General features: G+C 37.2%; 1 protein-coding gene and 1 non-coding gene across 6 annotated transcripts in view; one reads left to right on the top strand and one right to left on the bottom strand.

Moving 5' to 3' along the window:
* SMAP1 (small ArfGAP 1) overlaps positions 1-23,720 on the bottom strand; it is a 132,903-nt gene that overhangs the window by 35,091 nt on the left and 74,092 nt on the right. For 3 of the 5 annotated variants that reach the window (XM_055134708.1, XM_055134707.1, XM_055134711.1), the window contains exons 5-6: positions 15,447-15,527; positions 10,380-10,460 (exon numbers count right to left, since the gene is read on the bottom strand). In XM_055134708.1, the coding sequence (XP_054990683.1) occupies positions 10,380-10,460; positions 15,447-15,527 (162 nt within the window). The remainder of the gene's footprint in view (positions 1-10,379; positions 10,461-15,446; positions 15,528-23,720) is intronic. The other 2 variants (XM_055134710.1, XM_055134709.1) reach the window with 1 other exon arrangement.
* Positions 6,773-6,880, top strand: LOC129404515 (U6 spliceosomal RNA). The gene has a single exon (XR_008629913.1). It is a non-coding gene; the product is annotated as a U6 spliceosomal RNA (small nuclear RNA).

The raw sequence follows: 23,720 nt of genomic DNA, 5'->3' as shown, positions 1-23,720 counted from the left end.
TTCTTGTCCAGAAAGGAAAGTATTTTCAATTGAAACATTAGATGGCTAGAATTTCCTTCCTCTTTTTTTTTAAAACAAAATTTCTATTAATATAAAACACTTAAATCTATAAGGGAATCTCAGGATTCAATGGCTATAAACTTTCCTCCCGTGTAGGAGCCCAGCAGCTTCATGAGGCAGGTCTCCATTGGTCATCCTCTGCCGGCAATATTTAGATATTAAGATTTGTCTCCTATACACAAAAGACACTCATCTAAACTTTGATTAACTGAAAATCTATTGTTAAGAATACCTAGTGTTAAGAATGTGAAACTACAGTAAAATGTATGTTTTGCTGTATGATGTCCTCGGTTCAATCTCCAGAACGTCAAAAGGGGTGGGGGAGGGGGATTCAGAAAACATTAAATTTGTGACTCAATTGAAAAAAAAAAGGGGGGGGAGAAAAAATGAAAACCTGAAATTACAAACCAAGATTAGTACTATACACCAAATAAGAACAGAACAACTAAAACTTACTTTTTGTCCCTTGATTTAACTTCCCACCTCACCCCCGTCTCCTGTCCTCACATGCAGATGGACACTCTACTCCAAAGCCACATCCCTGGCTCTGAATATACAATACAATATTTATTTATTTATTTACTTATTTGCTTTTTTGGATCACACCAAGCGATGCTCAGGGGTTACTGCTGGCTCTGCACTCAGGAATTAGTCCTTGCAGAGCTTGGGGGACCATATGGAACACTGGGGATTGAACCCGATGGGCTTCCTGCATGGCAAATGCCCTACCCACTATACTATTGCGCCAACCCCACAATCACTTCTTTGGTGTAAGTTTTTACTAAATCCTCTTCTAAGGGAAGCAGCATGGACCACAAACCAATCTTCTGAAAAATACCTTCCTATTTGCTTACAATCAAAGAAATATGGACTTTGAAATGAGGTGGGTTTTTTTTCCTTTTTGGGTCACACACAGGGGTTACTCCTGGCTCTGCACTCAGGAATTACTCCTGGCAGTGCTCAAGGGACCCATATGGGATGCTGGGAATCCAACCCAGGTCAGCTGTGTGCAAGGCAAACGCCCCACCCACTGTGCCATCACTCCAGTCCCGAAATGAGTTTTTCAAAAGTTCCAATTCTAGTTTCTGATCTTTCCCCCAACAAATAATAACTACCTCTAATGCTATTAATATAGAGCCAGAGAGATAGTACTCTGGGTAAAACGCTTGATCTGCACACAGCTGACCCAGGTTCAATTTCCAGCCCCTGAAGACAGAAGCAGGAAAAAACCCTGAGCACTGATAGGTATGGTGTATCCCCTTCCAATATAACTGTAGCACTGTAGCACTATCATCCCGTTGTTCATCAATTTGTTTGAGCAGGCACCAGTAACGTCTCCATTGTGAGACTTGTTGTTACTGTTTTTGGCATGTTGAATATGCCACGGGTAGCTTGCCAGGCTCTCCGAGAGGGGCGGAGGAATCAATCCAGGTCAGCTGCATGCAAGGCAAATGCCCTACCTGCTGTGCTAACAATTTATTAAATACACTAATATAAAACTATTCGTTGCTTATAAAGAGAGAAACGAAGAAAGTAAGCAAGCAGAGTTCCTCTAGCAACCTACCACCCTGAGATTTACAGTTTGGAAAACATCTGTGCATCAAGTTGCATCGCTTCCTCCATAGAACACAATTGCACAAAATTTATATACATTCTTTTATTACCACTGGAAAATATAAAATAGAGAACATATGCACAGGTGTGCAGGGTAAATCAAATTTTGAAGGCAAAAGTAATGGTGTATCTTAAAGAGCTTATCAAAATGCAACTGGGGCCCAGTAGTGGATCCTGTAACCTATTTTATGGATGACAACTAGATTTTTTTAGCAGTTGAAGAAAGAAAAGCATAAAATAGTTCATCATGGAGTAAAGACAGTATTTAAATTGTGCATTTGGAGACTGGACCTAAATGCAATACACACTTCATAATAAAAGCATACTTAGGTGTTCATAATCCTTTATTTTAAGCAAAAGTTGATGCCTTGGGCTTTGGAAGATTGCTGCAATAATATATGCAAGGTATGAAGAACATACCTCTCAAGCCATTTTAGTCTATTATTTTCTTCTACAGGAAAAGTTATACAGGACACTTGTATAACAATGTGTAAGCCCCAAATCTTACCAACTACCCAAAGAGAGTTGTTTATTCTATATCAATTTCAACAATTCAGTCATGAATAACTGGCATTTTATATATATGCTACCCTATGAAAAATGTAAAAGATTTAACTTAAAACAATGTCTTGCATTTCTCTATCCTCAAACTTGATGAGTAAATAGGAAAACAATGATATGTAATATAAAATTATTTAAGAGATCATTTCTGCTTTCATAGTCAACTAAGTATTATGTATGCATACATTTTAGTTTGTATTATTTATAAATTTAATTATTCCTAAATTACATATATGAATTAGGTGAGAAACTGATTCTAGATGATTCCCTTCCTTACTTATAAATGTAAATGTAAAAAAAAAATCAACCTCATTATCATGAAGCATATTAAAAGAATATTTAATAGATATATGTATCAAACTACACAGATAAAAAATATTCTTGAAGGGCTGGAGCAAGAGCACAGTGGGTAGGGCATTTGCCTTGCACACTGCCGACCCGGGTTCGATTCCCATATGGTTCCATATAGTCCCCCAAGCACTGCCAGGAGTGCTATTTTAGGTCCAAAAAAAAAAAAAACTTTTTTGAGCCTGGCCCCCCCAAAAAAAATTCTTGACATTCTAACCAGAAACAGTTAAATATCTTAATATCTTAGAGTTAAATAATACATAAAAGATCTGTACTTTAAAAAAATATTATAGTAGAAGCAACATGTTACAATCTTGTGGTGTACAATATTACTGCCCCTCTGTTACCATCTGACTGTTCAAGACCCTTCACTACTGTCCTTGGATCACTTCTAGTGCACGTCTTTTCTTCTCCCTATACCTCCAATCCTTGATAACTTCAGTTTTGTAGTCAAAGTCAAAAGAATTACTGTCATTTAGATGCTGTGCTTTTTAAAAACATGAGCGAGATCATCTACATTTGTTCTTTCTCTGAAATGAAGAGTTCATTTCATCTTGGAAATGAACTCTTAGATCTATAAAGGGAAGCCTAATACTTGTAGCCTATTTAAGAGGCCTATACTCATTTTACTTATTTTTGCTTTTGGTTTTAGGGTCGCACTCAGCAGTGCTCGGGGATCGCTTCTGGTGGTGCTTGGATGTGGTGCTGGGGACTGAACCTGAGTTGGTGGTGCAAGGCAAGTAGGTTCCTTATATCCATTTTAATGAGGGGGGTCCTGATTTCTGCAAAGGGGCTATGGCTCCTGTTCCCACATTTTGCTCATTACTACTATTACCAGAAACTTGAGTCCCAATCCTACTTTTACCAAATAGGTACTATATCACCCCGATTTGCTTATTATATCATCATGCTGAGAGTCACTCTGTTCTCCTCCCCAGCTACAAGTGCACACTATCAGGCTGGGGATGAACTGGATAGAAATGTAACCTAGACCTTGGGCTGGGTCTGCAGTCTTTGGAGGCATTGCCACTGAGCTGCCAATGGTACTAAATATACTTGTTTTTCTCCTTTCCTCTTGAATGCGTGTCTTTGTCTCTTCCCCCTGTTCCACAACAGATCAGCCTTCTACCTTACCAGGCTGTCAGAGAGAATAAGGACACAAAACAAGAGGACTTTGTTTTTCTGTTCTGGAAAGGGGAGCTTGGGGGACACACCTGGGAGTACCAGGGCCCTGGTGCACAGTGGGTGACTCCTGTCAGTGCTCAAGGGACCTATGCTCTAAAGGGGAAAGATTTACATGTCATATTATTAGACACCGACAAACATTTGTTGCATTATTTGCATTTATTTTTAGGATTAGGCAGATGGGTCACAGTTTATAAGCTACAACAGTGAATTACTACTTTCAAATTAAACCCTAATGATAAACACTGAGGTCCTCTGACTACAAAGTCTATTCTCTTTGCTACATGATGTTCCCATTGTTTAGATTAAATGGTGTGTTCATTCACTCCAACAATGTTTTCATTAGATACTTTGCAGATAAATATTACTATAGCTTGCTACTTCCTACAGGCATTTAAATACCTATAAGGGAACAGGCATTAGATAATTTTGTGGTAAAGATTTCTACAGCTTGCTACTTCCTATAGGTATTTAAATACCTATAAAGGAGTAGGCATTATGATGTAATAGTAATGTATCATCACACTATACAGCATTTTGGTTCAGAATACATACTATGGGGGCCAGAGCGGTAATACAGCGGGTAGGGCATTTGCCCTACATGTGGCACCTGGGTATAATTTCTGGCATCCCGTATGGTTCCCTGAGTACTGTCAGAAAGACAGAGTCAGAGCCAGAGCCAGAAGTAACCCCTGAGCATCACCAAGTGTGACCTCCAGCAAAAAAAAAAATAAAAAGTAGAAAGTTTTAGAAAAAGGAAAAAGAAGACATACTATGAAGGGAAACACTCAAATTAAAATCTTGGTTTAGCTACTTAATAGTTGTGTGACCTGAATAATTAACAAACCCGCATCTCTCAGTGTTTCTCGGGTTTTCATCAGAAATTGATGGCTATAATAATATCTAATAAGTTATTGTTTAGACTGAAATAATATAATGGGCTCACAATAATGTCAGTCTATGTTGAGTACAAAGAGGCGTTCACTGTATGTACTCTCATTATGACTCACCAAATTTCACTGCTGACCCTTGCACTTGAGTGCCTCACTCCTATTCCAGAGGCCCCCAAGGCTTCGTGCACCTTAACCCCCGTACCATCTCAAGCCCCTGAGCCATAACACTCATCAGCTCAACTTCTCACTTAGTATAACTACCTTTCATCAAAACTTATATTGAAGAAATATTTTTCTATTTTTCTATTTTCTTAGTATAACTACCTTTCATCAAAACTTATATTGAAGAAATATTTTTCTATTTTCATTAAATTTTTCTATTTAATAAAATTTCTAATTTCCTGTAAAGGACTATAAAGCTAGCATGTTTACTGAACAATTTTTTTTTCTTTCATTAAATAGGAATTCAAAGTTTTGTATATAAAGTAATTGAATTTCTTTCCTTTTTATTGCCTCACTAGCAATAAAGCTTTAAATGATTGCAAAAAGCATTTTAGTTATCCTATAAAAGAAAAAAAAAGTTCAATTTGCTTCGAGCCTGTACTAGAACTTAAAATACAGTTTTCTAGCACACCTTATACACTCTATCTTCAGTTATTTTAATAATAAACAAGTATTAAAAAGCTATTACAATTTCAGCTAGTTCCTTTTTTTAGACGTAAGTCTAAAATAAGATAGTTAATTTAACTAATAAAATAAAGTTACTATTACCTTGTTATCATTTGCTATAAGGCAATGATTTTTATTTTAGCTAATCAATTCTTTCTTTTATGCTTAATGAGGTACAAAACTGTGAGACCAAACTACATTGGCTAAAAAAGTTTTCATATAACAACTCCAATTACCTCAATTTACTCATTTAAAATCACTTCTCAGTTGCCATTCTGTATATTTAACTAGCAGCAATTAATAAAAATACTAATTTCTATACCCACCTAATTCTTTTTTTAATCATAATGTCAAGTTCTGGTGAAAAATATGAAAATTCTATATGTTAATACTGAGAGAATATAAACTGTTATAATTATTTTGGAAAACGACCTAAAGACTTAAAGCTGAAAATATATAAACTCTACGACACAGTATTTCCACTCTTAGGTGTGTACCTGATAAGCTATATGTACATTTACAAGAAGCTATATGTACATTTAAAGACATGTACAGGAATGTTCAAAAGGTTTGATTCATCAGAGCTCTAGACCATGTCAACTATCAGAGTAACAGGAAAATAAAGACTCGAATACAACACAGGGATAGAGCATATACCTTGCTCTGGGTCTGGGTTCAAATCCTAGTAAACACAAAAGGATAAAAGCAGACAAGAGTTCTTTCTACTTAGCTATGAAAAGAGCACAATAACATGAATGAATCTCACAATAAACAAAAGAAACCAGAAGCAGAAAAGAGTATGTATTGGGTGATTTCATTTACAGGAAATTCAAAAGCAGACAAAATTTATCTTTACTGACAGAAATTGAATAATAAGTTAATTTTGGAAGAATAATAAATAGGAGAAAACAAAGAATACAGAGCAGCTAGTTTTTTTTGAGTTACACTTCAATAAAAATTTAAGGATTTTTTATAAAATTAAGGTTTTAAAGTAAACTCCTTTTAAGATTACAAAATTAAAAATTACAAAATCCTTTACAGTTAACAGAATGAAGGGATACACACACACACACACACACACACACACACACACACAGCTACTAGGAAAAGAAATCCAACTAAGAATACTGTACTCAGCTTAGATTTGAATGAGAAATAAAAGGCTCCTCTGAAAAACAACATCTAAAGACAGACCTTACCAATAAACCAGCCGCTCTAAGAAATACTTTATGAAACTCCACTTGGAAGAAATTTTTCGTTTAAATTTCTTTAAATGTTGAAAAATAAAATGTGGGAGAGAAGAAGAGTAACTGGGACAATTTCCAACCTTATTTACTGAACTTTTCTTCTTATCTCCTGTAAAGCTTGAAAATTTATATTTCAGATATTGTATTTTTCCATTTGTAGAATTTATATATTGTTTTTTAAAAAAACTTTATTTAGTGCTCGCTTCGGCAGCACATATACTAAAAATTGGAACGATACAGAGAAGATTAGCATGGCCCCTGCGCAAGGATGACACGCAAATTCGTGAAGCGTTCCATATTTTTAGCCGTAGACCAATGGAACAGGGTGGAATACCCTTACACACATCCCCAAATGTATGATCATCTAATCTTTGATAAGGGAGCAAGAGATGTGAAGTGGAGCAAGGAAAGCCTCTTTAACAAATGGTGCTGGCACAACTGGACAACCACATGCAAAAAAATGGGCGTAGACCTTGACCTGACACCATGCACAAAAGTCAGATCAAAATGGATCAAAGACCTCAACATCAGACCACAAACCATAAGGTACATTGAAGACAAGGTCGGCAAAACCCTACACGATATTGAAGATAAAGGTATCTTCAAAGGTGACACAGAACTAAGCAATCTAGTAAAAACAGAGATCAACAAATGGGACTACATTAAACTAAAAAGCTTCTGCACCGCAAAAGATACAGTGACCAGAACCCAAAGACTATCTACAGAATGGGAAAGGATATTTACACAATACCCATCAGATAAGGGGTTGATATCAATGGTATATAAAGCACTGGTTGAACTCTACAAGAAGAAAACATCCAACCCCATCAAAAAATGGGGCGAAGAAATGAACAGAAACTTTACCAAAGAAGAAATACGAATGGCCAAAAGGCACATGAAAAAGTGCTCTACATCACTAATCATCAGAGAGATGCAGATCAAAACAACCACAAGATACCACCTCACACCACAGAGACTAGCGCACATCCAAAAGAACAAAAGCAACCGCTGTTGGAGAGGATGTGGCGAGAAAGGGACCCTTCTACACTGCTGGTGGGAATGCCGACTGGTTCAGCCCTTCTGGAAAACAATATGGACGATTCTCAAAAAATTAGAAATTGAGCTCCCATTTGACCCAGCAATACCACTGCTGGGAATATATCCCAGAGAGGCAAAAAAGTATAATCGAAATGGCATCTGCACATGTATGTTCATCGCAGCACTGTTTACAATAGCCAGAATCTGGAAAAAACCCGAATGCCCTAGAACGGATGACTGGTTGAGGAAACTGTGGTACATCTATACAATGGAATACTATGCAGCTGTTAGAAAAAAGGAGGTCACAAATTTTTTATTTAAGTGGATCGGCATGAAAAGTTTCATGCTAAGTGAAATGAGTCAGAAAGAGAGAGACAGACATAGAAAGATTGCACTCATCTATGACATATAGAATAACAGAGTGGGAGACTAACACCCAAGAATTGTAGAAACAACTACTAGGAGGTTGACTCCATGGCTAGGAGGCTGGCCTCACATTCTGGGGAAAGGGCAACTCAGAGAAGGGATCACCAACTATAATGTAGTCGAAGGCCATGTGGGAGAAGGGAGTTGCAGGCTGAATGAGGGCTAGAGACTGAGCACAGTGGCCACTCAACACCTTTATTGCAAACCACAATAGCTAATTAGAGGGAGAGAACAGAAGGGAATGCCCTGCCACAGTGACAGGGTGGGGTGGGGGGGAGATGGGATTGGGGAGGATGGGAGGGATGCTGAGTTTACTGGTGGTGGAATATGGGCACTGGTGAAGGGATGGGTTCCCGAACTTTGTATGGGGGAAGCATAAGCACAGATGTGTATAAATCCGTAACTGTACCCTCATGGTGATTCATTAATTAAAAATAAATAAATTTATTAAAAAAAAAACTTTATTTATCTGTAGGTATTTTATAAATATTAACTCATTTTCCATTTGATTATTGACTGATCATTTTGGTATTTGGTTCAAATCAGGGTTTGTCTATATTGCTTTTCCTCTTTTTTGAAAACAGTCAGCTGTCTTCATTCTTCTACTACTGAGTAACTTTGGCTTATATCACAGATATTTAACAAATTCTGTTCTAGTCTCTAGGTTCTATTTAATTCGTCTATAAGATATTCCTTTTTATTTCTTTATTTTACCAAGGAAACATTTCATCTGAACTCACTGCAAAGACTACTTCAAGTAGTAGCTCAAATTTCAGCTCAACATTTGTTGAGCTGCTTTACTTTGCCATGTGTAACTGAGGAGTCAGTAAGGTATTATGAAGTAGTTTACAAACAAAATTTCTAAAAGTTGCCCCTAAGAAAGGGACCCTTCTTCACTGCTGGTGGGAATGCCAACTGGTTCAGCCCTTCTGGAAAACAATTTGGACGACTCTCAAAAAATTAGATATTGAATTCCCATTTGACCCAGCAATACCACTGCTGGGAATATATCCCAGAGAGGCAAAAAAGTACAATCGAAACAACATCTGCACATGTATGTTCATCGCAGCACTGTTTACAATAGCCAGAATCTGGAAAAAACCCGAATGCCCCAAAACGGATGACTGGTTGAGGAAACTTTGGTACATCTATACAATGGAATACTATGCAGCTGTTAGAAAAAAGGAGGTCAAGAATTTTGTAGTCAAGTGGATGGGCATGAAAAGTTTCATGCTGAGTGAAATGAGTCAGAAAGAGAGAGACAGACATAGAAAGATTGCACTCATCTATGGTATATAGAATAACAGAGTGGGAGACTAACACCCAAGAACTGTAGAAATAAGTACCAGGAGGTTGACTCCATGGCTTCGAGGCTGGCCTCACGTTCCGGGGAAAGGTCAACTCAGAGAAGCGATCACCAACTACATTGTAGTCGAAGGCCATGTGGGGGAAGGGAGTTGCGGGCTGAATGAGGGCTAGAGACTGAGCACAGAGGCCACTCAACACCTTTATTGCAAACCACAACAGCTAATTAGAGAGAGAGAACAGAAGGGAATGCCTTGCCACAGTGGGGGGGTGGGGGGAGATGGGATTGGGGAGGGTGGGAGGGACACTGGGTTTACGGGTGGTGGAGAATGGGCACTGGTGAAGGGATGGGTTCCCGAACTTTGTATGAGGGAAGTATAAGCACAAAAGTGTATAAATCTGTAACTGTACCCTCACGGTGATTCTCTAATTAAAAATAAATAAATTTAAAAATTAAAAAATAAAAAATAAATAAAAAATAAAAGTCGCCCCTATACCCTTTGTTTCCCAGTTCTGTAATTACAAAAGTACTACATTTTCATATATATAAAACACACAAGGCTCAACCTTTAACAACTCTGGATAGCTTATTATAAAATAATACAGAACAGAATTTAAAACTGCAACAAAAAACAACCCAAAGAAATACATGTAAAAGTGAATGTCCACTCAATTACATAGCCCCAAGATGCACAACAAAATAGACTGAAGGCCCTATCACGTATGATCTCTCTCTTCTCTATGACGAATGAAGTCTGTGCATCAAAGTCCAAAACTATCTCTGATGTCATGAGTAACAGGATACTTGTTATGAGACAGTCACATGTTCTCTAGTCACGCAGTAACAGACTACAAATCATATAAGCTATCACAACACACTCAACTACTTTTTGAAACAATGATTATTTGTATAACATGAATATCTCCAAAGTCATTCATATTTATGTTTAAAAATATTGCACATATTATGTGCACATTTTTGCACACTTATGTAAAAAAAATCTTTATAGATTAAAAACAAAGAAATTGTTACCTTTTCAGTTGTAAGAGATTTTGTAGACTTTTCTGGTTCCTTATCTCTCTTTTTCTCCTCCTTTTTCTTTTCCTTTTCTTTCTAAAACACAGGCCAGAGTTTTGGTAAGGTTTTATAATGTCAATTTTTAGTATATTTTTATTGGTTTGAGTCATCACTTAAGAAAAATGTAAGTATTCAATGATCACAATGTTCAGGATACTTAAATATAAAAGTAAAAAGCAAGTTCAAACTTCTATTGAGCTTACTACTGATAATACAACAAACAGCACCTTTTCTTTTAAAAAGAGGTATAACCACTTAGAACTTAGTATTTTAGCATTTGTTCTACTTGTACATTTCTGTTTATCAGATACCTATTACACAAATTCTCACCAACCTTTACAATAAGGTAGGCTTTCTAATAGCAACCATAGAGTTGGAATTTGAATAAAGAAAAATCAAGCTAACTGGATAGGAAAGAACTCTTATTACAGATGAAAATAACATAAAACATCTAAATAAGAGGAGTCGAGGAAATAAAATCATTTTCATTTTTTAAAAATATCCCAGGGAAGGTGGGATTGGAAGGGAAAATGGGGATACTGGTAGCAGGAAATATACACTGGTGAAGGGATATCCCAAGTGATGGAATATTTATGACTGAAATCCAATCATGAGCAACTTGGGAACTATCTCACAGGATTAAACTTTTAAATTATTTTTTTAAATATTTTTAAAAATCACAACACATGTTTAGTTCATCATTGTCCTTTTTCAAAAAGAGTAAATACAACTTTTTCTTATGAAAAAGTTAAAGATATTGTTGGGGGCCTTAGTCAACTAAGCAGCGCATTTAATTCAATACAGCCAAGGGTAAACTACAGTGGTAATATGATGTCTAAAATTTGCATTTCCATGAAGAATGAGACAGGATATAACACAAAAGCTAACAGGATAGAACAGAACTCTTATTACAGATGAAATCAAGCTAACTGGAATTAAAAAGCTTAAGGGCTAAAATGTACAAAAAAAGTACAATAGGGGAAACATTAATCAAAGATAATTCATAAGGCATTCAGAAGAAAGAAATAACAAGAAATATAGAATTGGATTTATTATTGAAACTGAGTAATGAGCTAGACTTCACTTGCCTAGCAGTATAATACACATGAACAAACAATGAATCTAGGAAAGGCTGATTAATAGACATAAAAATGTCTAAAATGTGTTTGTGCCTGTATGTTCAAAACTGTGTTTAACACAATCTCCCAAATTTAAATTGCTGTTATCTGTACATCAGAAAAGCTAATACTGGCAACTCCTAGACCATGATGTAGGAGATAATAAAAATTCCTATGAACCAGGCATTCTCAGAAGCATTTTCCATCTCATTTAATTTTTACAATAATTATGTGAAAAAGACATCATTACCAAAGTTGCATAAATAAACAAAATCTTAGAAAAGAAACACACAAAACACCATACACAACTAACCAGTGGTTGACTAAGGGATCAGAGTCCTAACTGTCAAATCTTAACTGCTGATGGAACTTTGCTACTCATTATTGCTGCTGTTTTTCCTTACAACAACTATTTAAAAGAATCTTTGCTGTACACCAGACACCATTTTGACTCATTTAATTCTCATAATATTGAGGTAGGCAATAGTATCCCCATTTTATAAGAAAAAATGAGATGTGCAAAAACTCTTTACATACCATAAACTGTTTTCTCAGTATTAATAAATTTTTGGGGAAGTAAACAATATTCTCAGTACTATGTCAAGGATGGCCTGTTCTATAATCTGAGTTTTTAGTTACAATTCAAGGAAGTCATTGTCAAAAATATGGGAAGAAAGTTGATCTTTATAATCATTGTAACTCGTGAATACATATGTAATCACCCAAAATAAGTTATATGAGTTAGCAACATTTAGTACACATTTCAGTACTCTACAATGTTAGAATTCCAGCTATCAAAATATGGCTGTCATCTAGTCTGATCCCTGCAGTGGTATTATTACAGTCTTTGATCTCATGTTAAAAAAAAAAAAGCTTAAGATTCAGATCATACAGACTGACCTGCTAATGACTCCAATCTATAGAACCAAAACTTGGTGAAAACAAGAGACTTTCTGCATAAGAAAACTGGTGTAACTGTACAAGTCTTAAAAGATAAAAATACATATTGGGTTTATTATGATCAAACTATATATAAGTGACTGAAGTAGATTAGACGTCACTGTCACTGTCATCCCGTTGCTCATCCAATACACACAGGTAGCTTGCCAGGCTCTGCCGCGAGCGCTGGCTCGATACTCTTGGTAGCTTGCCGGGCTCTCCGAGAGGGGCAAAGGAATCAAACATGGGTTGGCCGCATGAAAGGCGAACGCCCAACCGCTGTGCTACCGCTCCAGCCCAAAGTAAAGGTATGGTCTTCAAATTTATTATAAATAAAAATTTAGGAACATAAAAATATATTATCATATACACTACCATATATGCATCTTTATTTTAAGGCATATAGCACTGTATTTTATACATTAAAAACTATATTAAATAGAAATTTTAGGAGGGACAGGAAAAAGCCCCAAAATATCTAAATGGAATATTAAAAATCTAAAATATCATCTAACTTGGAGGGCTCTCTGGGATATTGGTGACCAGTGAATCAAGACAATTGTTCTGAAACAAGGGAGTAGAAACTATAGAGTCCAAACGTCCGAGGATTTCACCCACTTTAGAGGTAATAGCATAGCTTCAAGTAAATTCTGAAAAGGTGAAACTTTCCTGTGCCATCCTTCCACTAGCTCAAAGCAACCCAACACTTTTTTTTTTTTTTTGGAGGGGTAACACCCGGCGATGCACAGGTGTAATACTCCTGGCTCTGCACTCAGGAATTACTCCTGGAGGTGCTCGGGGGACCATATGGGATGCTGGGATTCTAACCCGGGTTGGCCTCGTGCAAGGCAAACGCCCTACCTGCTGTGCTATTGCTCCAGCCCCAACCCCACACTTCTTGAGAGCTCTTCCCCAATAATCTAAGACAGGAAACTCCACCGCTACACAAACCAGCCAAGTTCCAGGCAGATATGTCATGCTCAGAAACTATCACTGACAGTCTCCTCCTGAAACCTCCTTGTTCTGCAATCTGGTTCAAGTTTTCCATTCTCACAGTTTTCCTTTCCATCTTCTTCACCCCCTCACCTAGACTCCTCTTTTCTTCCCTCTCTCCCATTCTGTCTACACGCTCCCTCAAATCTTTAATCCAGCCCCCATTCCTTTCTTTCCTTAAATCTGTGCTTCCTCTTTCTTTAACATGTATCCTTTCCTCCCTGAGTAGCATCGTTTACTGAGATTCTAGACACCAGGTATAAAGGCTCCCCAAAGCACCTCCAGAATGCATCAATAAGTAACTCAATTCCATGAATTCTTCTTCTCAGCATCTCTTAAAACCACTTTCTCCTTTCTTCATTTCTGTCTCCAGTTTAACAGAGGTCTTAATTGTTTTAATGGGATGAGAACAAGTTCTCAAAAACTTTTATACAAACCTACTCTCCACAGATGCAGTGGAGCACTGTTATGACAGAAGAATCAGATTCTGTCATCACCCTGTCCTCAAAACTCATCATTAAAGTACCAGATTAAAAATAAAATTCTTTTTATTTCCTTAAAAATAAGTCTCATAAGAAAGCTCCTCTCCATATTCCAAGAATGCTATTTTCCCTGCAATACCCTAAACATTCCACTCTGCCAAAACGTTTCTTTTTCTCCCAGAATATTGTCCTCCACTTGGAATGCACCGTAATCATTATATCTAATGTTTTTATTAAAGAGCTTAATGTATGAAAATGATTCTTCTTGCACAACAGTATGTACATGTCAATCACTTCACACAGTATACTGTTCTAGAAAACCTCTGAGAAATTGTTTTCCTCCATTACACTCCAAGCTCCTTGAAGATTTGTTTTGGAAGGGTGGGTGCACTCAGAAATTTGCATTCAGGGATCATAGAGGACCATTTGCTGGGGAATCAAACCCAGGCCAGCTTTGTGCAAGGGTCTCAACCATTTATATCTTATTTCTCTTTATAAATACTTCCATCTTTTGCATACCATTTACTAAGGGGTTAGATACAGAAAACCTAGTTCAGAGAATGGCAAGCTAATTAAGGTAGTAATATCAAAAGAAAAAACTGAAGAGTTAAAAAAACTAAAACCCTCAAGTAATCGTAGGGGCAATTTTTCCCCCTTTCGGCCACACCCAACCAGTTTACTCCTCACTCTGCACTCAGGGATCACTCGTGAAAGTGTCTGGGGCACCATTATGTGGTACAAGGAACAACTCCAGATCTGTGCTGCATGCAAGGCAAGCACCCTATCCATTTTATTGCCTCTCTAACCCCAAGTAGGGGTAACTTTCAAAATTGATAAGGGTTGTTTGGGGAAGGAGGGCTAGGGCTATATCCAGTGATGCTTATGGTTTTCTCCTGGCTCTGTAGTCAGGTATTTCTGCAGTATGTGGGACCCATCTGCAGTGCCAGAGATCACACCATAGTCTCCTACATGCAAAACATACACTCTGTGCTAACTCTCATGCACCTTGGCACCCTGACCACCCTTATCCCCACTACATTCAGAAACTGTAAATGATAATTCTAATTCATGATTCTAAATTATATACATTGCTACCTGTAGAGTTACTGCAATTTAAAAAAAAAACTCCCTGACATTAATGAATCACAATAAAAGATATTACACTCTAAAATTTTCCTAACAGATCAAGGAATTAAATTGCAACGATAAAAAAAAATTTTTAAATCTCAACATTTCAAAATAGTAATTAGTTTTTTTGTTCTTTCCACAGTCTGTTGCACTCATTCTGAAATTACATAGATTGAAGTCCTCTAGTCCTATGTATAGTAGAGGAAATTGTATTCCAGCAACTCGTTTTTAACATATTTAATCCTATAGCCCACTCAAAATATAAACAATTATTATAGCACTAACATATTACAGCATATTTGAATGGCAGTCCATTTACCCTTGCACACTAGATAATGCAGCTGCCTAAAATACTACTGTACCTCTGATTTGTTTTTTTCAACAGCAGCTTGTAGAGAAGGAGAAGATACCAAAGGCTGAAGAGGAGCATCTGAGGAGGAAATCTATGGGAGACAGATGAAGTCAGAGGGAAAAAAATGAAGAAGATATCAGAATTGATATAGATAGGAAAGAAAAAAATACACAAATTTCAGAGATACAGAAGCAATCAGAAGTATGTTAATAAAGTAGAAATTTTTTCATTTCCATGTGAAACTTCCAATAGTAGGGTTACACAATAATGTTTTTTAAAAATTACAGAATACTGAAAATGTACTTATCATAAACTCATATAATGTCATAGCAAAAGTACTTGAAAAAATAATTTACTTCTCCAATGGTTCACTTTTATTCAATGTTAGTATTGAGATGCTAATGCTCTGAAGCATGAAGACACAACATTCCAAGAGGCAGGAGAGAGAGAAAACAGGAGTTTTTGTTTTAAATTATGGTAATTTTTAAGAATGGGAAGTAAAACAGAACCAAAATAGTAGGAGTTAGGAGTTTTAATCACATGTTTTAGAAAATGGGGGAAAGGGTAGGAGGAAAAGTTATATTAATACAATGTAACACTGTGCTGCAGAATTCATGATAAAGCAATTTGTATACTTCTTTAAAATCAGTATGCATAAATACCATTTCCAGTGCTGTATTTGCTGAATTACACCAAAGCATTATGTGACATTTATATATGCAGTAGAGGTAATTTATACATGAAAACAGATTTCATCTAAAAGCCTTTTCAAATATCTTCCTACCCAATTTCTACATGCACAGTTTATCACTTTAATGAAAGCATTATCTTCTTGTTCTCGTTACTGCCAAAATATAACTGAAATATGTTTACAAAATGAACAGTAGATCTTTGGAACCATAAAAATGACATCTCTATATTGCCCTGTCATAGCAATAGCGTCTACGAGAAATTTAAAATAAAAATACTATTATAAAAAGGTCATTACATAATGTCAAAATAACAATGTAAGATGACAAGTCTTCAGTCAATCTGCTGATTAAGTTAATTGTGGCTGTAATTCTTAAATCACAAGCCAACACCATAAACTTTAAACTTTAGGATTTCTTTTCTTGCACACTAGTGTTAACTGTCATAATTTTTAAAGTCAGTGGAGATTTAGTTCAATGGTAGACTAAAGGCCTATTGGAATACACACACACAGTCAGTAACAGAGCATAGGCCTTGCATTAACAAGGTCCCAGGTTTGATCTCCAGCCCCAAGCACACATATCCCTCCCTTGAGATGTGAGTATAGCGTGGTGGTACGGCCCTCAAGCACTGCCAAAGTCATGTGACTCAGTACCACTGAGCCTAAATAACACTGCAATACCAGGTCTAAACAGTGAACTACTAGGCACTGCCAGGCCAAGGTATCACTGAGAATCACCCCTGGGCAACCTAAGCACTGCTAGGAGACACTCTGTACCCACAACACCCTTCCATCCCCGGCCCCAAGTCAAACTACAAAGACTAACGTTTAAACTGGTTTGATCTATTGGACATTCACTTTCTAGTGATTTTTTTACTGATACCTTATGTAAACCCAAGAAATTTAAAAATCACATTAGACTACTTAAGATGACAACTAGTATAAAAAACGTTGTCTAAAGGTATGGAAAAACTGAACAAGCAGGAATTTTTGTATAGTGAAGATTACAAATCCAGGATAATCCACTATAAAAGTGACCTTTTCTTTTTTTTTTTTCTTTTCGGGTCACATCTGGTGATGCACAGGGGTTACTCCTGGCTCTGCACTTAGGAATTGCTCCTGGTTCAGGGGACCATATGGAATGCTGGGAATCGAACCTGTTGGTCACGTGCAAGGCAAACGCCCTACTAGCTGTGCTATTGCTCCAGCCCCAAGTGATTTTCTTTTAAAAAGAAGATAAACTGATTTGGCCCTTTTAAAAACTCAGTAATAGGGGCTGGAGCAATAGCACAGCAGGTAGGGCATTTGCCTTGCATGCAGCCGACCTGGGTTCAATTCCCAGCATCCCATATGGTCCCCTGAGCACCGCCAGGAGTAATTCTTGAGTGCAGAGTCAGGAGTAACCCCTGTGCATCACCGGGTGTGACCCAAAAAGCAAAAATAAATAAATAAATAATAAAATAAATAAAAACTCAATTATAGAAATACAGAACTATTCAATAGATAATAATTTATTTTTGTGGGGGAGGAGGGGCATATACCCAGCAATGCCCAGGCGTTACTCCTGACTCTGCACTCAGAAATCACTCCTGGCGGTTCTTGGAAGACCATATGGAATACGGGGAACCGCACTCGGTTGACCATGTGCAAGGCAAGCACCTTACTGGCTGCACTCAGGTCCCAAGTAATTTAATAAAGCATTTAACCCTCCTGCCCCACACCAAACAATACTGTATCTACGTTATATATGTATATACACTACAGTGTATATATATCATATATACACTACATATAGCATATATGTATATGTCTACGTACTATCCTATACTATACTCCAGCTAGAAAAAAAAAAAACAGACTTATTCAGGAGAAAAGACATCTGAAAAAGAAAAATCAATCAGATGAATAGGCAAACTACCATAAACTGAATCATTTGCGAGTAAAAAAAAAAAAAGGTGTAACAGAACATTTGAGAATGGGGATGAATTTCACTACCAGTAAATTAAGACAGAGCTGGTAAGGAAGATAGCTTAAAGGGTTGCTGTGCATGATGCAGGAGCCCCATAACACACCCCACCCCCATCCCCCATACTACACACAGTGCCCCTAGGCACTGTTGGGAGCAACCACAGTCACTGAACAGGAGCAGCTCCTGTACACTGAGTTGAGTATGGCCCCAAATCCGAAAACAAACACCATCACACAAAAATACATAGCCATTAATCCATCCACAGGAAACTCAATCAAAGAAAACATAATCTACAGTGATGAAACAGCAGAACAGTAACCACCTGAGTGAAGTGTGAAACACTAGGGACAAAAGAATCCCCAGGAGTAAGAGTAAGGTTCTTTTTGCCAATTATACTGATGACTAAATAGGAGTATGCATGCTTTTTAAAACTCACTAAAATTTATGATAAATTGCCTTTAATTGTGTAGAAATCATACCAAGATAAAGTACACTACACAGAGACAGGAACAACATAAGAGCAGGAAGGAGGAGAAATGAAAATGGGGGAGAGGGAGAGTAACAAGTTGTGCAAACTTTGTTCCTAAATCTCTCAAAATCAGTACTCATACCATGACTCCATTCTAGTAGGAAAGTACCATCATATATCACCTGGATTTAGTACTCGTAACGGTTTCCTTGCCCTAAGTCATGCTTATGTTCATCACAACATATTCTTAGAGAACCCAAATATTTCACACACATTTATAAACAGTCCAAGCACTTAGCTAGACCACAAGCTTTCATTTACCTTATCTCTCTACCTTTCACTGCCTCAGCTAACTTGTCATCTAGTCACCCACCTCCCTCCTGGTTCCAGCTTTTCCTCTAGTCTGCTTTCCCTCTCTCTAGGGGTCCTTAGCTCCTGCTATTTCCTCTGCTTAAAACATTCACAGTTCTATCATTTTCTACCCATACTTAATTTTTGCATTTTTCTACCTCCTTCAAGAGTATTATTTCATCCCCACCCCACCCCCTTGAGTCAAAGAGCTGCTTTAGGTTCTACAAAAGCAACTTATGTTACACTTTTCAGTAGTAGAAAAAAAAACATAAGCTTTGTAAAGATCTGGCAATTTGTCATTAGTTGTTTTTGTTCAAATGAAATGCTCCAGACTGCTAGCTATTGTATCTATGCTGTTCACCATCATTAGCACCCAGTACCTCAGATGTCACAAATATCAGAGTGTTACAGTAACAGAAGAGTAAGAGAGAGCAATCTCAAAGGGAGAAAAGGCTCAATTTCAATAATTATTATTGTTCATCATTTCACTGGAAACAAAAACTTCGACTCAGTGATGGAGGAACACTTAGAGTCTGGTGGTAGGAGTAGTACCGTGTTTCTGAAACAGTAAATCTGCAAATACTATCAATAATTCTATAGGTGACACATCCAAGTTTCTTATTCTTATTTTGAGGAATAACTAAAGTTCACAGAAATTCAAAAGTCTTAAAATTATAGTTCATGTAACAGTTCATTACATAATCATCTGTTAACTGTAAACAGAGCACCATAAAATATAAGTGATATATGATTTATCAATTTCAAAACAGAGCACTGTTCTACTTAATTTCTAATTTGAAATATTTTGTTATAATACAAGCTTATATATGTAAAAACAGTAAAAATTAGTTTTCAAACTTTAATATTGAAACTCCAAAAGCAACTGATTGGAAAATTTCATATGAAATTCATTGGGGAATGAAATTTAAATTGTTGCTGCAAACTCAAGCATGTACTCAAGTTGAAGAGGTTACTTCTGAAGGATGAGAAGTGGTAAAGGATGCTATAAATGTATGATAAACTAAAACAAGAGAAACTGAGTGATCATTTTAAAGCTCCCAGTTCCCAAGAATTAAGTGTTTTTCTAAAACTCTGAAAGTTAGGAGGTCAGTATTAGTCACAGATATATTTAACTGCTATAAGTTTTCTTTTTGCTCTTGATCATTATCATGGCAAATAAAAATGAGAAGATGAAAATATATATGGGAAAGGAGGAAGGAAATAATTATGTAAAAGGGCAAGGAAGAGTTTAGTCTCATCTACTCATGATTGCTAAACCTCCTAGAAACTCACTTTATCAGTGTTTCTAATTGGGATTTACTACTGGCTAAACAGAGGTTGGTTGGAGGCCAAACAGGATAAATTTCTATATCCAAAAGCTTTTCAAATTTCTCCCAACTAACTTGTTCAATTCTGAAACAAAGGCAAGAGAACAGACTTATTCTCTAACTCCAGGGTAAAGGTTATAAGATGGCCACCAAAATTTTACACCTACTACTATAATAAAATTGTACAATGTTCTCTCCTTGAATATAAATGAGACTATAAAAATGGGTTCCCTCCCTTATGTTCTTATATGAGAAAGGTGAAGGAATATTCCAGATACAATAAGATTTACAAATAGTTGGTGGTGTAATAATCAAAACTGGAATTATACTGGCTTTTCACGACCTATTCAGATCAATTCTTAATGGGGCCAGTCCCTTTTTAAAATAAGAAATTTGAAATATCCAAGAAATTTTCTAACTATCCTAAAAGCAGCTGTTATGTTGTAAGAAGATATGGCTTGGGTAGTAGCCCCTAGGAATTAACAGTGGACTGTATCCAAGAATACAGGAGCTCAGTCATATTATGACAATGGACTAAATTCTGACAACAACCATAATCTTGGAAGGTGACTTTAAGCCTCAGTTAAGATCGCACTCCCCTAGCCAATATTTTGATTTTCAGTATAGGGATAGGTTAATCTGAAATCCCAATTGTCCCATATCCAGACTCAACCTACGGAAACTTGGGGCTAGAGTGACAGTACAGTGGGTAGGGCATTTACTTTGCACGCGGCCGACCCAGGTTCAATTCCCAGCATCCCATATGGTCTCCTGAGCACCACCAGGAGTAATTCCTGACTGCAGAGCCAGGAGTAACCCCTGTGCATTGCCCCCCCCCCAAAAAAAAACCTGTGGAAACTCTAAAACAGTATATCTGTACTGTTAAAAAAACTAAATCGGTATTGTTTGAAGAAACTAAGTGTTACAATTTTTTAAATGATAAAATAATGACAATAACAACCATTCCTTACTTCAAAAAAAAAAAAGAGGTGGAAAATACTGAGCATTCTGGCATGAAAGTCCCCCACATAATTGCTGGCTCTACACTCCAGTCACTCCTGGTGGTGCTCAGGAAAACACATGGGGTGCCAGGGATGGAACCAGGTCAGCTGGGTGCAAGGAAAGCACCTTACCTGCTGTGCTATCATTCCAACCCAAACTTACCTTCTTATTTGAATCATCTATAGAGATTTTAAGTCTTTTTTTTTCTTTTTCTTTTGGGCTGAAGGGAGGGGGAATACCTGGCAGTGCTCAGGGATTACTCTTGGCTCTGCACTCAGGGATCACTACTAGCAGGGCTAGTGGGACCATATGAGATGCCAGAGATGGAACCAAGGTCGGCCACGTGCAACACGTGCAAGGCTAACACCCTACCCACTGTACTATCACTGATTCCAGCTTTAAGAATTCTTAATGTCTTTTAAATATTCCTAATAACATAGTTGACAGTTACAACCATAAAATTTCAACAGAATGCTCAATGGTGGGCCTAGGATTCACTATTTTCATGTCTTTTCAGATGATTCCAATATGCAATCAACTTTGAGAGCCTTTGGTATCAAGGGCCTTGTGAACTATTCATCAGACCTAATACCAAACAATGTGCCTGAATTCTTCTGCCTCATCTCACTTTGGCAAAGATGGAATAAAAACTATCCCTTTAGCTGAAATAACCTTCCTACATTTTCAAAACAATCTTCTTTAATTCTGCTGAAATCCTAATTTATCCTTAAGAATAATTTCAAATGTTATTCCTTTAAGAACTTTTCCAATGAAAACTAGTGTTACCTAATTCTATGTTTCCACAGCATCTTGATTCTTTTGTAATTATTAACCTTCTGCATTATAATATAGCTCACTGCACACGTAAATTATATGCTGATAATGTTTGAGAGTAAACTATTTTTGGACAAAGATACCATTTTGATTCAGTGCCTTGAACATGCTATAGGCATTCAATGTTTGCTTGCTGCATGACTGAAAAAACAAATCACAGAAGGAGAGATTCAAGTGAACTTGAACCACTCTGTCATTACCTATCTATCTAGTTTCAAAATGACAGGCTGGTGCAGATCTCAATAATGAGGTACTGAGGGCTGATAAGAGACACACGTATTGGTGTCCAGCATCATGCATTCACTTTGTGAGATGTAGTTTTTTGAGACTACAAACCAGTAAAATTTCTGGAACAAAATCGTTTACACACTTAAAGCATATCTTCCTTTTTTCTTTATCTGAAACTTGCTCTTCTTCTCTAAATCTCTCACTTAATTCATAATTACAATGTTACCCAGCAATCAAAACCATGTGGCCTGTAATTCAAGCTCTGTCCATAAAACAGCACACATTACTCTCCCTGCCTTCTCTGGAAGCACTGTGCTTCTATAACCAGAGCCCACATTTATCAACACATCGCTAAAGCCACTCTTCACAATTACCAACAAACCAACAGAACAAGGGTAGAAGTACCCCCCTAGGACCTTTCACGAAACTCTACATAGTGGACTCCTGTGGAGCTTAGGTTCATAGATGTATGGATAGGGCGTTTGCCTTGCCAACCCGGGTTCAATTCCTCCGTCCCTCTCGGAGAGCCCAGAGATTCCTGCAAACTACCCAGAGAATCCTGCCCGCCACAGCAGAGCCTGGCAAGTTACCCGTGGTGTATTCAATATGCCAAAAAGAGTAACAAGTCTCACAATGGAGACATTACTGGTGCCGCTCAAGCAAATCGATGAACAACAGGATGACAGTGCTATCCAATAGCTTGGATGTGAGGGTTAAGAAATTGGGTTTTGGGGCCTGGAGCAATAGTACAGCAGGTAGGGCGTTTGCCTTGCACACAGCCAACCCGGGTTCGACTCCCAGCATCCCATATGGTACCCCAAGCACCACCAGGAGTGATTCCTAAGTGCATGAGCCAGGAGTAACCCCTGTGCATTGCCGGGTGTGACCCAAAAACCAAAAAAAAAAAAAAAGAAAGAAATTGGGTTTGGGATATGATTTAGTGACAGTGTATGCTTCACATGTTTTGGTCCTGGTTCCATGCTGGCACCGAGAGGAGAGAGGAGAGAGGAGAGAGGGGAGGGGAGGGAGAGAGAGAGAGAGAGAGACAGAGAGACAGAGAGACAGAGAGACAGAGAGAAAGAGAGAGAGAGAGAGAGACAGAGAGAGAAAAGAAAAAAATAAAGAAATTACTACCATATTACACAAACAGGTTTACTTTCAAGCTCTTAACCATTGTTTAAAATAAGAAAACAGCAGTCAGCACTTGCAGTACTGAAAAAGTGACAGTGAAACAGGAATGAGAGGGAAAAAAATTTTAAATAAGGCACAAAAACTACAAAGGTGAAACAATTTAGAACAATTTAATAGGATAATAGTCATATCAAGACCAAAGTCACATTTATTAGAATAACCAATTCAATCTGCCTCCATGAAATATTCCCTTAGTGTCCTAGTATCCGTTAAGCTCCTCA

Source organism: Sorex araneus, chromosome 4 (assembly GCF_027595985.1).
Source record: "Sorex araneus isolate mSorAra2 chromosome 4, mSorAra2.pri, whole genome shotgun sequence".
Lineage (NCBI taxonomy): Eukaryota > Metazoa > Chordata > Mammalia > Eulipotyphla > Soricidae > Sorex > Sorex araneus.
Note: the sequence above shows the minus strand (reverse complement) of the source record. Positions and strands in the feature narration are given on the sequence as shown.